This window comes from Podarcis liolepis, assembly GCF_965112155.1.
Source record: "Podarcis liolepis genome assembly, chromosome: 2".
NCBI lineage: Eukaryota > Metazoa > Chordata > Lepidosauria > Squamata > Lacertidae > Podarcis > Podarcis liolepis.
The window spans coordinates 30,334,047-30,348,673 of record NC_139555.1 but is presented as its reverse complement, the minus strand read 5'-3'; the positions used below and the strand labels follow the sequence as shown (position 1 = coordinate 30,348,673).

General features: G+C 47.4%; 1 protein-coding gene and 1 long non-coding RNA gene across 2 annotated transcripts in view; both read left to right on the top strand.

The window, feature by feature from the left end:
* Positions 1-14,627, top strand: part of LOC310700758 — a 77,599-nt gene that overhangs the window by 58,334 nt on the left and 4,638 nt on the right. The window lies entirely within an intron of this gene.
* On the top strand, positions 3,046-13,634 carry CBX2 (chromobox 2). The gene is made up of 5 exons (XM_083490122.1): positions 3,046-3,349; positions 3,480-3,523; positions 4,782-4,847; positions 10,352-10,421; positions 11,581-13,634. Exons 1-5 carry the CDS (start codon positions 3,278-3,280, stop codon positions 12,958-12,960), a joined length of 1,632 nt encoding a protein of 543 aa, XP_083346248.1. The 5' UTR covers positions 3,046-3,277; the 3' UTR covers positions 12,961-13,634.

Sequence of the window (14,627 nt, the reverse complement as noted above, 5' to 3'; positions counted from 1 at the left end):
ACGCCCCTCTTAGAATTTAATGAAAGCAAAAAATAATTAATTAAAAGCAGGCTGAAATGAAAATACTTTAAAGTTGTTCCTTTAGAATTTTCAAAGGTGGAACTATTCATATTTCCCTGAGGAAAAAAATTAGGCCAGGTTCATCTAGGATGAGAAAGTTCAGGCAATCAAGTCTCCAACAGGGGTTAACATCAACTCCTCTGTGGGAAGGTTCTCAGTAGAGAGATGGAGGCAGGCAAGGAAGACCCCGGAGCATGTTGCACCTGGAGTATCCTCTCTGCCGCCATTCTACCACCAGCTGCCCGATGGGAAAGATCCTGATGACATTTTAAAGAGTTATAAGACGGGGGCGGGGTGTGATTTGGATGATATATCCAAGTCTGTGGTTTTTATATCTCTTTATGTATTCACATGGTATAAACATGCATGTTGTCCAAATACAAACACAGAGAGAACACATAAGCAAGCAATACTCCAAAGTGCTTCCGTATCCAAAATGGGCAGGAGGTGCTGTTCTCATCTCTTTACCACTTTTAATTGATCTCTGAGACGCTTAGGGAAACAAAAGAAGAAAGCAACAAAACTTCCACTTTTCAACTTTGCTTGGAGAGCAGCCTTCTCCGGGAGTTCTCTTTCACACACAGTTCCAAAGAAAGACAGGGAGAAAAGGCAAGGAGGATTGTCTCCTCCTCGCCCCCTCCCCCCGTTTTTTCTGCCCCCCCCCCCGCAAGCTGGGATCCTCAGTGGCACCCCCTAGAGGCTTCACCCGTGACTGAGACCTCAGCTAGCACACACCCCGCCACCCTTTAGCTACGGCCCTGGCTTGGGATGCATGTAACAATAAGTTGGTGGTGTTAAAGCTACTTGCAAGAAGAGAGATAAATAACTGGAATGCACAAATAATTGGGATGATGTTGCAGAACTGCAGCACCACCACAGAGAAGGCCCTGCCCTTGTGCTCACTTGGCAAATACCCCAAGATGCCAACAAGATGCCTCTATGAAGTTACAAAGCAAGGCACGTTACGGGGCAACAGCCTTCTCCTGCTATTTTGTTCCCAGCATTCAGCTCCAATGTTAAATTGTCTCCGCACATGGGAGTTCCACTTAATCTCATGTCTAATAGTAATAGTCAGATCTGCCTGCCGTGAATTCAGCTCCAGCTAAAATTCACTTAATGAGGGCAACAGGAAGGCAGGACCAGGCCACTGAAGTACTTGCTCATGATTTCCACCCCCACCCCACTTCTCAGGAGGTGGCAAAATATATATTTCCTTTGAAGTTGCTCATTATGCATTGCCCAAAGCAGTTGTCTGCTTAATTCATCCAGAGACATGGCCTCTTCTCTCTCCAACCTTCCTTTCTTTTTCTGAGCTTCAGAGGGATGAGGTTCTTTGCCACCTCTCTGGGCTGGGATGCTCTCTCCCTGCCCCCCCCCCCCCCCGAAGCACAGGGTAAAGATTATGTGAGGTCTGCTCCTCCAAAAGCTCAAAAAGGGCACTTGTCAGGGAGAATATTTTCTTTGCAGTCATGCAGCATATCGTTATTTACAAAAAACCTAGTTCCTCCTTTCCTGTGGACCTTCCCTCCCATTTCTACTCCCTCCTGTGGCTGAAATTTTGTCTTTTTCTAGCATTACTTTCCAAGCAATCAACATCTCAAATCAAGGCCCTACAGGGCTATGGTGCCTCGTGGAAGGGAAATCTGTTCTGTAGAGCTGTGACGTTTTGGAATTTTTTTAATTATTATTTTTACTTTATTTATACCCTGCCCATCTGGCTGGGTTTCCCCAGGCACTGTGGGGATAAATCTTATTAAAACACGGGTTGTGTAAATGTCTCTTTACTTATGAGGCAAACACCACAATGAACTGACTGACAGAATATAGAGGAGGGGGCTCCTTTAGTGTTAAAACGAAGGGACTAAATATCACATTACTTTCAAGTGTCCTCCTGACACCATAGCACCATTCCCATTTGTATAGTGCTTCTTGTTAGGATGTTCCAACAGCTTCACTGACATCACCTTGATAATCTTTGCAACAGTCCTGTAAGGACAGTCTGCATCTTTATTCCCATACTGCAGAATGGGGATGACATGTCCTAAGAGACATGTTGTAAGATCACCCCAAAAGCTCACAGGAATGAGGTCTAATTTCTGCCTCAAAGCTCACTTGCTTCAGCTGCAATCCTATGCGCAGTTACCCCGAGGTAACTCCAACTGAACTCAATGGGACTTACTTCTGAGTATTGCAGTGCACCTCACAACGCCATTTATGGGATACAAACGAACTAAAGTTTGGTCTCCTTGTCCACCTCTGTTTTTCAAATATTCAATCCAAATGCGGAAGGTTTTCTTAAAAAAGAAAATGGTAGGAGGGGGCTGCTTTGTATTTACAAATTTATTAATGCATCAGTTAATAAAACCATTGTAACTCCATTTATGTGACGATTTGTCGGCGGGTGCCAGCTGTCCTTCCAATTTGATACGGTCCGGCTGACTTGTGCAAAGAGGAAGGGGGCTGTCACGATGGGGACCCTTTCCGGGGCGCCCCTACAAACCGATCCATGTGGTGCCCTCGGGATTCACGCGCCGGCCTCCCCACTCCGGCCCCCTTTGGAAGACGACGAGGTGCTGGGAAAGCTCTGCTCGCAGCAGCGCCGGTCCAAAACGAAGGCCAACTTCAGACCAAGTTCCCTGGAAGTCCTCGCCGCCGGTGCTTATTCGGGACTGACTTGAGCGTGTCCGCCGAGGACGGTGCAGTAAAAGAAAGAAAATCTGTCCGAAGCGTTTGCCCTATTTCCTCCTAAGGATTAAATTCCAGGAACCAGCCACCCGCGCGTTCCGACCCAACTGTCCGATCCCCAGAGAAGGGATAGGAAAACGCCGCGTGAGACAATAGCGCCGGCCGCTTGGCTCCTTCCCTCCGCCAGAAGCAGCTTAGGCCCCGCCTTCCCCGCTCCTCATTGGCTCGCTGGGAATTTGGGGAGCCCCTGAGCTGGGCGTGGGGAGGCGGAGCCCGCTGCGCGCGCGTTGCATTGTGTGCGCCAAGGAGCCAAGGCGAGCGGGCAGTGAGGCGCTGGCGGCGGAGGGAAGCGCGCGCGTGCCCTGCTAGTCGAGGGAGGACGGCGGAGAAGGAGGAGGAGGAGGAGAAGCAGCAGCGCGCGCTCCCGGGGCCCCCCTCGCCTTGTTGTACTCGGCACAACGCTGGCTCCGCTACTAGCAAAGCAGCGGAGGGGGAGAAGCAGGCGGCAGCCCGAGCCGAGCCAGCCGGCGCCATGGAGGAGCTGAGCAGCGTGGGAGAGCAGGTCTTCGCCGCCGAGTGCATCCTCAGCAAGCGGCTCCGCAAGGTGGGCAGGCGGGCGGGCGGGCGGGCGAGGGAGCGGGCAAGCCGGCGGGGAGCAGCAGCAGCAGCCTCCTCCTCAGCGTCGCCTCTGGCTCTAACCCGCGCCTTCTTTTCTTCCTTTCTCTCCTCCTCAGGGCAAGCTGGAGTATTTGGTGAAGTGGAGAGGCTGGTCTTCCAAGTGAGTCCGGACAATGAACGCAGCAGCTGAGCGCCAGCCAGCCGTTGAGCTGAAGGGGGTCCAGGGGCGGGGCTTGAGCGCGGGGAGATGCTGGGCCCAGGCGACCCCTGAGTTGGGGGCGGGGAGGGGAGGGGGGCTCAAAGAGCGAGAGGGAGAAACGGGGCTCCGAGGCGCTTGCCCCACACCACCCCCGGGTCGGCGCTTCCAGACGCTTGGAAGTTAGTTTAGTTTTTTGTTGTTTTCCCCCTGCAAGGCTCCTGCTTTCCTACCCCAGAATCGGGGAGGTGAGTGGGAGGGCATCGTTTCCTCCTGCTGGACTTTCTTTTGTTTACCCATAATTGGTGCCTTAGCTTCTCTCTGACTCCAGCACCTCCTTGATTTTGTTCACTTCTTCTCTCCCTGCGTTATATGTTAACTCTGCCAAATCAAACCACGGCCAGGTGCCATGGGTCGCCTTCACTACCCCTTTTTGTAGTTGGGGGGGCAGGGGGTTGGAATCGGAGGAGAGGATCTGAGGGAGCTGTTAGGATTCCCTAGGCTCCAGCAGAGAAGCTGCAACTGCTTCCCATGTTGTCTATGGATTCTCTTCTGAAACCTGAGATATCAACTGATGCATGTGGTGTGTTCTCCCTCCTCCCCCCACCACCTCATAGACTGGGGAGAGGGGTTGTCAACCTAAGAGGCTACCATCTCTGTTTACTCCTCCTGCCAGCTGCGCCTGCAAACCAGGCTTCCCCCCACCCCACCCCGTTTGCTTTCATCCTTTTCTTGCTTGACTTCTCATTTTACTCCCTTAGCACATACATGTGTGTGTGTTCTCAAGTTATTCATAATCCACCTGAGGTTTCCCCTTTGCCAAGCAAATACTCCTTTTTCTGCTCTCCTCTCCTTTTCATTATGGAAATTGAACCTACCCTGTCATGTGCTGCTAAATTCTCACCCCACTTAATGACCCACAGTTAAAAAAAAAATTCCCAGCTTCCCAATCAATTATTTTTTCAATTCACTCTAAGAGCATAGCCACGTTCAGTTTTAAATCTGCCAGTGTGATGGTTGTGTACGGCTAGGGCTGTAGCATTTCTGAGGGTTATTGTAATGAAACGGTACTTCTAGACTCTAGGGTGTGGTATCTTTGATAAAATGGGCATGCTTTATCTCAAAAGTTCAAAAATAAAAAACAGTAGACATTTGCCTGTTGTTAACTACTTGTTTTATAAAAAGAAGGTTGTGTTTACTGTGACTGGTTACTCTTTTCCAGGCATAACAGCTGGGAACCCGAAGAGAATATTCTTGATCCCAGGCTGCTCCTGGCCTTTCAGAAGAAGTGAGTAAGCCACAAACTGAGAGGCAGGGAGGGAGGGAAGGAGGGTTCCTCTAGACTGCCCAGCTGGGATTATGGAAACAGAATACAGAGTAGACCATTGTGTATTCATTGTTCCCCCTAAATTGCAGTACTCAAGACAGCCTTTCCTTGGTACCTAAATATAAAGTGTTTTAATGCCTTGGTGTGTTTAGTGGTCTCGGTAGACTCGAAAAGTCACGTCTTGTTGTGGGAGGGATGTTTGCAAACAAGGCTTAAATCTGTAGCTTGCTTTTCCTGCTTCTGTACTGCATGTATTAGGCTACACTGTAGGCTTCATCTGAAAGTCTCTCTCCCACTTGCTGTGCTGTGTAAACAACACCCATATGTAAGTAGCATGAGAGGGCAGCACCATGCAAAAAAAAGTCCTTAAACTTGATGGCTTGTAAAGTATTTGTATGTTTCAGCTACAGTCTGTTGCTAGTGGGACACATTGTATGTCCAAACTCACAGAAGAGAAACTTTGAGAAGCAAAATAGGTTAGCATTTGGCAATAGTAGTGCAGTCTCAAATTGCTGGCACTCTCCTTCCAAATGCCTTATAGTAGCCACTTTTTCTGTTTGTTTTATAGGATAGCAAATAATAATAATAATAATTAATAATAATTACAGTTAAATTAATCCCAACCTAAAATTAGAAAAGATGTCTGACAAAATACTGGAAACAATTTCTACTGTTAAGAAAATATTGTAACCCCCTTACAGCTACCTTGCTCAAAAGTCTCCAACTTGCGATGTTCCGTGTTGTTCTTGGGTTTTCAGTTTGTAGTTGTAGAATTAAGAATGCCTAAAAGTTACAATAGTCAAATCTAAAGCAGACTGCAAAGAGTTCCTGAAGGAATTCTCCATACATGAGTGATTGGGTAACAGAACAGAAGGCAAACTTTGTTTATTCATTTGGACAGGCTTAAGTCCAAGGTCTTTATATTTGGGCAGACTGTCTTAACCATCGGGGCAAATGGTGAGGAAATTCACTAGGTGAAACCACCAATAGCTGCTGCATGGTGATTTCTGCCTTAGTCTGTGGTGGTGGGAGTCGGGGACCTAACATAGTATTTGCCCTCCTTCACTCTGTAGTAACAACAAACAGTTTTGACTAGCCAACCACCTTGCAAACCACCTTTAGCCACAGAAATATTTGCAGTTCTGTTTGGTAGCTTGAGCAGCTTTTGGAGTACATATGCTGAGTCCCAGCAGCTGTAGTGGCTCCACATGTGGTTTCACATGCATCCTTAAATATATATATATCTGTAGCTTGAGGCTAAGCAGCTCTCCTGGTCCCCTACCCTGTTCCAGCAACACCTGCTGAAATTTCTTTTTTCAGCATAACTGATCAAGGTGCTGGTGCCCGTTTCTCTTTTTCACCTGTTCATCCTACCCATGCAAGTAGTATCCATAGAGCCTCTCTGGTTGTATTTAGAAAAAATGAGAGGAGTTCTTGTTTCACCCCCAATGCACAACTGGAGAAAGTAACAGAGGCAGGGTGGGTATTAACTAAAATGATCTGTAGATTTGAGCTATTCTCTTGAAGACTATGCACCCCCATCATTTAATCATCTGAATCAATATTACTAAGATAAGGGCATGATAGAGGTTTGAATGTCATGAGTAGCACGGAAGTAATGAATGTCAAAGATGATTCGTTCTTAAAATGAAAATCATGAAGCTGATAGGCTGCGACTGTGAAAGGGGAGGGCTTTCATAGAATATGTTGCCTTGTGATGGTCTCTGCCCTGAATAGCTTTAAAAAAAAAAGTAGGTAGGTTCACAGAAGGTGGGTACTAGCAGTAAAATAACTTGAAATTGAATCTTTGTGTTCAGGGACAATGTGCTTTCAACCATAAGGGTGTTGGTGGTGTGCCTTCCTTGTACCTTCCTTGTGGGTATCTGGTCTCTGTTGAAAGGAATAATCTTGAGCTAAGTACTCTGATTCTCCCCACTTTGGACAATTTTTGTGACCAGAAGATATAATTTGGGGTGGAGAATGTGTGGGTGTGTGCTTGCTGGAAACTGAAATGAAGCAGCTAAAGGAAATAATAGTAGTGCATTGGTCACCGAGGGTGCAATCCTGTGCTAGAGTTAACACTGGCCTAAGGGCCTTTAAGATTTGTCAGAAGCCCTTTCTATACCTCCCAGCACAGCACAGCCATTCTGTCAGCAAAAGGAACAGATGGAGCAGCCGAAATAGGATGGGGGACAGATTCTATATCTCTTTCATCCATAGGTACACCCCCACTTGCAGAATGACATTACACAAGTGTTAAAGCTGTTGCAGATCATTTCTCCTTCTGTTGACTTAAATGGGGAATAAAATAAAATAAAAATAGCCATAGGGTATGATGTATATGTTACTACCCAATCACAGCGCACCTCCCCCAGATAATAAAAATCCAACACAGGATGAATATAACTTCTCTGGCTCCACGGGCATTGTTCAGAAGAGGCAACTCTTGCAATGGGAAGCTGTGGAGAAAGGGCACTCTGCATAAATGGAGCACTTTTCACAGAGCAGCCTGGTCACAAAACACACAAGCACACACAGGAAGTTGAGCCCATTGAGTGTCACAGGCTAGAGCAAACAAGTACCTGGTCGCAAGCACACAACTCCACTCCCATGGCTGCTTGTACCTGGACAGAAAACCCCACACAGGTAAACAAAGGAAGCAGGAGTATGTGCTGTAATGTGTAGTTGCTACAACTGTTTCCCATCTCTCTGTCCTGCTGCCCCTTTGCTAGATGTGAATGCCGTGCTGTGTCTTGGCTGAACTATCTTGTTGTCCCCCCACTCCCAGAATAGGAAGAAGTGTCTCCTACACAAAGGGGAAGACACTCGCCTTTTAAAATGAAGGCATGCCCTCTGTTGTCAGAGCCCAGGCACCCCACTCCAACCATTGCCACCACAGGCCAGGTGCTTGAGTCCTTTTTGATCTTGAGCAGGGAAGGTCACAGCCTGGTTGCAGGAAGCATGGCAAACAGCCACTGTGTGCACAGTGTTCCGCTACAACAACTGGTTTGGGGGAAGGAGGTAATATACTCCATCAATGCAGTCTCTCACCTCCCTTCCCCACACCGATCACATGAGCATTGGAAGAGCATCTGGGTGGCACCACTCACTACTGTGCATCCAGTAATAGGAACTATGTGCTGCAAATGCTACCCATTGCTAGTTTCTCTCCGTCTGCATCTCCCCTCGTTCCCTACAAGCTGTTTTCACACAACCACAGGGTCTACCCCACACCCTGTTCCGCATAAGCCAGAAGGGAGGCCCAACTCATGACCAACAGCAGTGACTAAGCTGCACACAGCTGTTCCTTTGTAGCAGCCTTCCTCAACCTAGTGCCCTCCACAAGTGGATGGACTTCCATGTCCCAGACAGACGGCCCTGCTAGATGAGGCTGATGGGACTTGTAGTCCAGAACATCTGGAGGGCAACTGGTTTAGGAGGACTGCTCTGTAGGGTTGTTAGAATGACTTGCTCTGGGCAGGTGCATTTTGCCTAGCAAGTTCCATGGCAGCTATGCCAAGATCTTGTGCAAGTTCTCCTCCCTCCACTTTGTTTATTGTGCTCCAAAACAATGGTTGTGAGGAGCCTACGGCCATGTGCTACAGACTGAGCCACTGAAGCTGGTGGATTTGGGGGCAAAGTTGCATTGCCTTGTGTTTTCTTGTGTGTGGTGACTCAGGATGGTAGTGTCCCTGTTGTGAGTTCATTGCCTCTCTGTGTGTGCAGCATGTAGGCATTGGCACAGTCCCTGATTGCATGGGCTGTGGTGTTTTTTCCAGGGCTACTCTAGGCATACTTGCCATTTTTCTTGCTGCTTTTTATTTATTGTTTTCTAGGTGTGTGTTTATTCACTCTTGGTCTGGGTACACATTGGATGTGTTGACTATTCCATCAGTATAGTAGTGGCTTATCTCTGATCTTTGTTTATTACAACTCTTGTGTTGCTCTGTTGGTGGAATAGAACCACAAATCCAAATGTTTGGGGATATATGAAGACCACATATGTGAAATGAAATAACATACACTTGATGTAGTAGATAATACGTGATGTGAGTTGAATACAAACAAATTACTTGCCCCATAAAGTTTCCACTGCATGGTGGTTCAGCTGTATTAATGTAAATATATGGTATATCATCAGGTTCTACCACATTCTCATGTGAATGCAGGGTGGGAGAGCTTTACAAAATAGCAGGCTTGTCTTGTGTTCTTATAGCAATGCTTCCCCACATTTCCTCTGGTTGGATAGTCATTGGTATTAATAATCAGTTGCTAGTGATTAGTGGGGAAATATTTCCCCAGCTATAGAATTTTGTGTGAGTCATCTCTTTTAAGGACACCTTATTTTCCCTGCTGCTTTGTCACCTTCAGTTTTCATGTTCAGATTTCCATTTCTAGTGTTGCTTGTGTACTACAAAAAAAAGAAGTACAGTACATCCAGGTTTAATGCATTTTTAAAAAATACTTCTGCTTTGGCATTTAAGTATTTTTCTTCAATGAAAAACTAATATCTCTGAAACCATAGTCCTGTTTACATGTGTGTAAAAGGTAAAGGGACCTCTGACCATTAGGTCCAATTGTGGCCGACTCTGGGGTTGTGGCGCTCATCTCACTTTATTGGCCGAGGGAGCCGGCGTACAGCTTCCGGGTCATGTGGCCAGCAAGACTAAGTCGTTTCTGGCGAACCAGAGCAGCGCACGGAAATGCCGTTTACCTTCCCGCCGGAGCGGTACCTATTTATCTACTTGCACTTTTTGGTGTGCTGTCAAACTGCTAGGTTGGCAGGAGCAGGGACAGAGCAACGGAAGCTCACCCCGTTGCGGGGATTCGAACCGCCGACCTTCTGATCGGCAAATCCTAGGCTCTATGGTTTAACCCACAGTGCCACCCGCGTCCCTGTTACATGTGTGAGTTGTACACAAATGCACAAATCATAAACTACTAAAAATTCATGTATACAGAATGCAAATGGATAATATTAAATTGCATGTACAATAGACCATCTCAAGGCTTAAAAAGAATCAGTCTAATTTGTAAAACACCAGAATTTTTTCCTAAGAGAGCAACTCCAGAGAGAAGGAAAAAATACGTTTTTGATCTCTTTGGAACAGTGCCATTAAACTTTTGAGATAACAAAACCAAAATATATCATCTACTTCCGCACACATAGAACCAGGAAAAAGTAGCAAATAGCAGTAATGTACAGAGGGATGGGTAGGGCAAATGTCTTTTACTGCTTAGCAACGAAACAGGTCAATAAGCTGGGGATGGCAGAACACCAGCCATGGAATACTGTAGAACCAGGCAGGGTGATCTGCATTGTCAAATGCTGGCATTTATTTGAAAAACGGACATACTTTCCTACATTTTTCAGAATGGTAAACCGGTGGTCTTTATTCACCCATGGAATCTTCTGCGAGAAGAGAGACTTTGAGAACTACACTGTCATTTTGTTGTCTTTTCAGGGAGCATGAGAAGGAGGTGCAAAATCGGAAGAGGGGCAAACGACCTAGAGGCAGACCCAGGAAGAACGTTGTAAGTAATGGTGATTTCTGGGAGGTAGCTAAAAATGGATGTTTAGTACAGCAGACTGTTGGGGTGGGGATGGGACACATGCTTGCTTGCATAAAGACATACTTCATGTGCCTCTGTTAGGAAGTGTGTCTTGTGCAATCTGTGGCTTTATCCCACAGCTGGTTGTGTGTGCCCGTCACCTGGAGTCAGTTTTTATTCTCCAGGGGCAATCAGGAAACTAAATAACGCCTGTATCCAGAAACATTTCCTTTTTGAAGCCAGGGAAAGTGGAAAGAGTTTTCTGAGTTCTGAAAATTAAATAGTTGTCCAGGTAGCATATTGTTATTATTAGAATCTTACTTAAAAGTTTTATGTAAGGCTGCATGGTCTTAAGTATCGGCCTGCCACAAGAGAGAACCAGAAGCCTTTTTGTAATAACAGGAAGTTACTAGTGTTTTTAAAGTGTTTTGTAGTAGAGTAGATCTCTCTGCTTTGATGGACTTTCCATACAGCGGTCCTTCAAAAGCCTTCACTGACAGTATTACAGTGGTACCTCGGGTTACAGACGCTTCAGGTTACAGACTCTGCTAACCCAGAAATATTACCTCGGGTTAAGAACTTTGCTTCAGGATGAGAACAGAAATCGCATGGCAGCAGCGGGAGGCCCCATTAGCTAAAGTGGTGCTTCAGGTTAAGAACAGTTTCAGGTTAAGAACGGACCTCCAGAACAGTGTTTTTCAACCTTTTTTGGGCAAAGGCACACTTGTTTCATGAAAAAAATCACGAGGCACACCACCACTGTGTGCGGAGAGGGAGATGTCAGAGCCCCGCTGCTCTCTATGGGGAATCGGATGAGAGCGGACCGCCTGTCCGCTCTCATCCGATCCCATCCTATCTGATCCCCACCCAGGACAGATGGAAAATAGGATGGACACAGTCCAGCGCCCGCCTAGTGGGCAAAAATTTGACTTTTTTAAAAAAAAAATCTTTTGAATCTTTCAATTTTTCCCACGGCACACCAGGCAACATCTCGCGGCACACTAGTGTGCCGCGGAACAGTGGTTGAAAAACACTGCTCCAGAATGAATTAAGTACTTAACCTGAGGTACCACTGTACTGAAGAAGCAGAGCATAATGTCGCTCCTACTCTTTGCATGTGTGTGTTACTTTGTTTTTAAAGGAGCCGGAGGTGCCTGCAAAGAGCAAATCCAGCAGCTCTTCTTCCTCAAGCTCCTCCTCATCTTCCTCCTCCGATGAAGAGGATGAAAGTGACCTTGAGACCAAAAGAGGTCAACGGAGCAGAGAGAGCCACCCAGTGCCTCAAAAGAAAGCTCAGATCCTGGTTGCCAAACCTGAGAATAAGGACCCTATTAGGAAGAAGCGTGGGCGGAAGCCTCTTCCTCCGGAGCAGAAGGCAGCGAAGAGGACTGTCAACCTGACAAAGGTGCTGAAAACAAACCAAAAGGAGATGGGAGGCGGGGGAGGAGCCCCCAAACTAATGAGCAAGATGCAGCCGCAGCACAACGCTCAGAGTTCTGGCATTGCCATGCTTAAATCCCACATGAAGGAAGCCCAAGGTGCATTTGCTGGGCTTTGTTCCGGGGCTTCCTCCACCGACAACCTCTCCAGTATTGTGAAAAGCACCGCGCCTGGGAGCCCAAACTGCGGCATCAGCTGGCAGAGCTCCATCGTACATTATATGAGCAGGATGTCGCAGAACCAGAACTCAGCAGATGCCTCTGCCGTGGGGAGGCTGACGCTCAAGTCGGCCATGTCCTGCAAGAGTGGCCTGGGGCTCGATTTAAAACTGAAAAACCAGAAAGCCGGCGGGGATCTGGAGTTGACCGTGCAAGGCTCCAAGGTGACAAAGAGGCCTGGCAGCAGCAGCGTGTTGGGGGAGCAGAAAACAGGGTACGGTCCTGGCGCCCAGAACTTGCACAATGGCAACAAGCCCCCCGCCGGCTCTGGCAACAACCACCCAGCTTCCAACCAGGAACTCAACCTCCAAGCTTTAAATCTGCAGAGTGTGAAAAATGGGATGAATTCCACAGGCAACCTTTCCCGCCATGCTTGTGGGACTGTGGCCAAGGGCACTGGTGGCAGCCTGGCTGTGAGCACAGGGGTGGGCAAGGGCAGTGCCGGGCCTGGCAGCGGCTCAAACGCCACAAACGCAGGGGCAGCGTTGGCAGGCGCAGACCCTCGCAAAAGCGAGAAGCCGGCACAACGAGCAGCTGTGGGCGAGAGAGATGCGGCCACGAAAAGCGGCAAGCCCCCGTGTGCCCAGGAGGGGTGCCCCGCAGCAGAGAACCACAAGGCTTCTGCCCTCTCTGAGATGAGCACCGGAGAAGAGGAGACGAGCTCGGATTCAGACAGAGATTCTTCTTCTTTCCCCGGAGCAGGCCAGAACATGTCTGTCTCCGTCCAGACTAGCCAGGACTGGAAGCCCACTCGCAGCCTCATCGAGCACGTCTTCGTCACAGACGTGACAGCTAACCTGATCACAGTGACTGTCAAGGAATCACCAACCAGTGTTGGCTTTTTTAATCTTAGACATTACTGAGCTCGGAGGCATGCAGGGGGAAGATAGGTTTCCCTCCCGCTCATCCTGTCTCATTGACTCTACCTGACTGTTGCCTTGGATGCCAGAAGGGGAAACAAAACCCAGCTGCTCCCACCCTTTATAAGCTATATGCTATGACGCAGTCACTCTGCATTGGGAGGCTCTGTGGGCCTGTAGTTTTATCTATGGAAGCTCCCTGAAGCATGCAGTGGGTTCTTCTTGGGAGCCAAGTTGTTAATTCAGCTGCCAAATTATATGTGATGCAGTGGGGGACTCTCTTTCTCAAGAGGAATGGCTTTACTTGTTGAAACCAGCCATTATAGAGCAGGTCAGGCAAAGGCTGGTAGCCCAGGTTTTGCTGTGCTTGGGGACTTCTTAGCTTTATGAGTTAGAAATGGCAGAGAGAAATGGAGATCTAGCCGCCTGGTAAGTTGGGGGGAGAGCAAGCCCTCCAGTACAATAACATTTGTGTTCTCCATGGAAAACAAATTCCTCATTCCTTCCACCAAACTATCCACATTCAAAGCTTGTCATTTCCTAGGACAGTGAAACCCAATCTAAACCCGAATGCAAATTTAGGAGGCTGCAAGAGAGCATATGAAATGAGAATGATGTTTACATTTCCTTAAGTCGATGCCTTGGATTTGGAAGCTAAAGGGGATGGTGCAGAAGTGGGCATTTGCCCTCAGAGCTTGCTGCAAGGCCAAACTGGCAGTGGGCTGCTTCAAAAGGCTCAGGTTGAACATTGGCCCCTGGAAGCACCAGATCTATCTAGGAACCCTTGTGCTGTAGTGTAGAGGAAAACATTCCAATAAAACAGTCTCTGAGGTCAGCTCACGACACGACACCCTTTTTCACTTTCATGAAGCTGCTCAGAGTGGGGAATCCAGCCTCCTTTTCCTTATTAGGACCAGGGGTGTGTTTGAGGGATATTTTGCCCATCGCAAAAAAATTACATGGAAAGCACATGTGAATCATTGTTAAGAGTTTAGTTGTGCATTCATGTATGATGAAGCCGTGGCCAGTTGTGGCTTCCAAACATGCTTATATGCAGCAAAAATCCATACATGCACTGGTGATAAATGGTTATACAGGGGGGGAGTCTTTTAAAAGAGGCCACTCTGTATCCACGGGGCCTCTTTTAAAGGACTCATCCTGTATATGTAGGTGTGTATGCATATTTATATATTTTCCTCACAGAGAAATAATAGAAGCGGAGTTCATTCAGTAGTGCTCCATGTAGACATTTTGTAGTCCCGAGGTTTTGATGAGCGAGAATGTTACTGATATCTGCCAGTCAAATTTAACTGAGGGCATTTGGTATTTGGGCAACAGATCCTTAGGGTTTCTATTGGACCGATCTCTTCCTCCGCATTCTTGCTAGCAAGCTTCATACAAAACATCCCATGCATATAACATTTAGATGAGGAGCTCCGCTTTCTTCTCCCTTACTGATGTTTTGGGCTGCATGTAGATCCGGCATCCCTGCATCATATATTACTAGCCTTCACACACATGATGCAGAGTCAAAGTTCTCCTTGTGATCTGTAGATACAGGAAGGGTTCGTTGTGACATCACCCTTTCCTGCTTACCAGTGACTGAAACCAGAGAGGTCAACATTTGTGTTGAGCCTGAACTTTCCTGAAGTCAAGATGTGACTCAGTTC

Bases quoted from the DNA above. Each gene is read 5' to 3' on its own strand.
- CBX2 (XM_083490122.1), top strand. From the start codon at position 3,278: ATGGAGGAGCTGAGCAGCGTGGGAGAGCAGGTCTTCGCCGCCGAGTGC. The intron at 4,848-10,351 runs GTGAGTAAGCCA...TTGTCTTTTCAG, and splicing joins CTCCTGGCCTTTCAGAAGAA to GGAGCATGAGAAGGAGGTGC. The intron at 10,422-11,580 runs GTAAGTAATGGT...TTGTTTTTAAAG, and splicing joins GCAGACCCAGGAAGAACGTT to GAGCCGGAGGTGCCTGCAAA.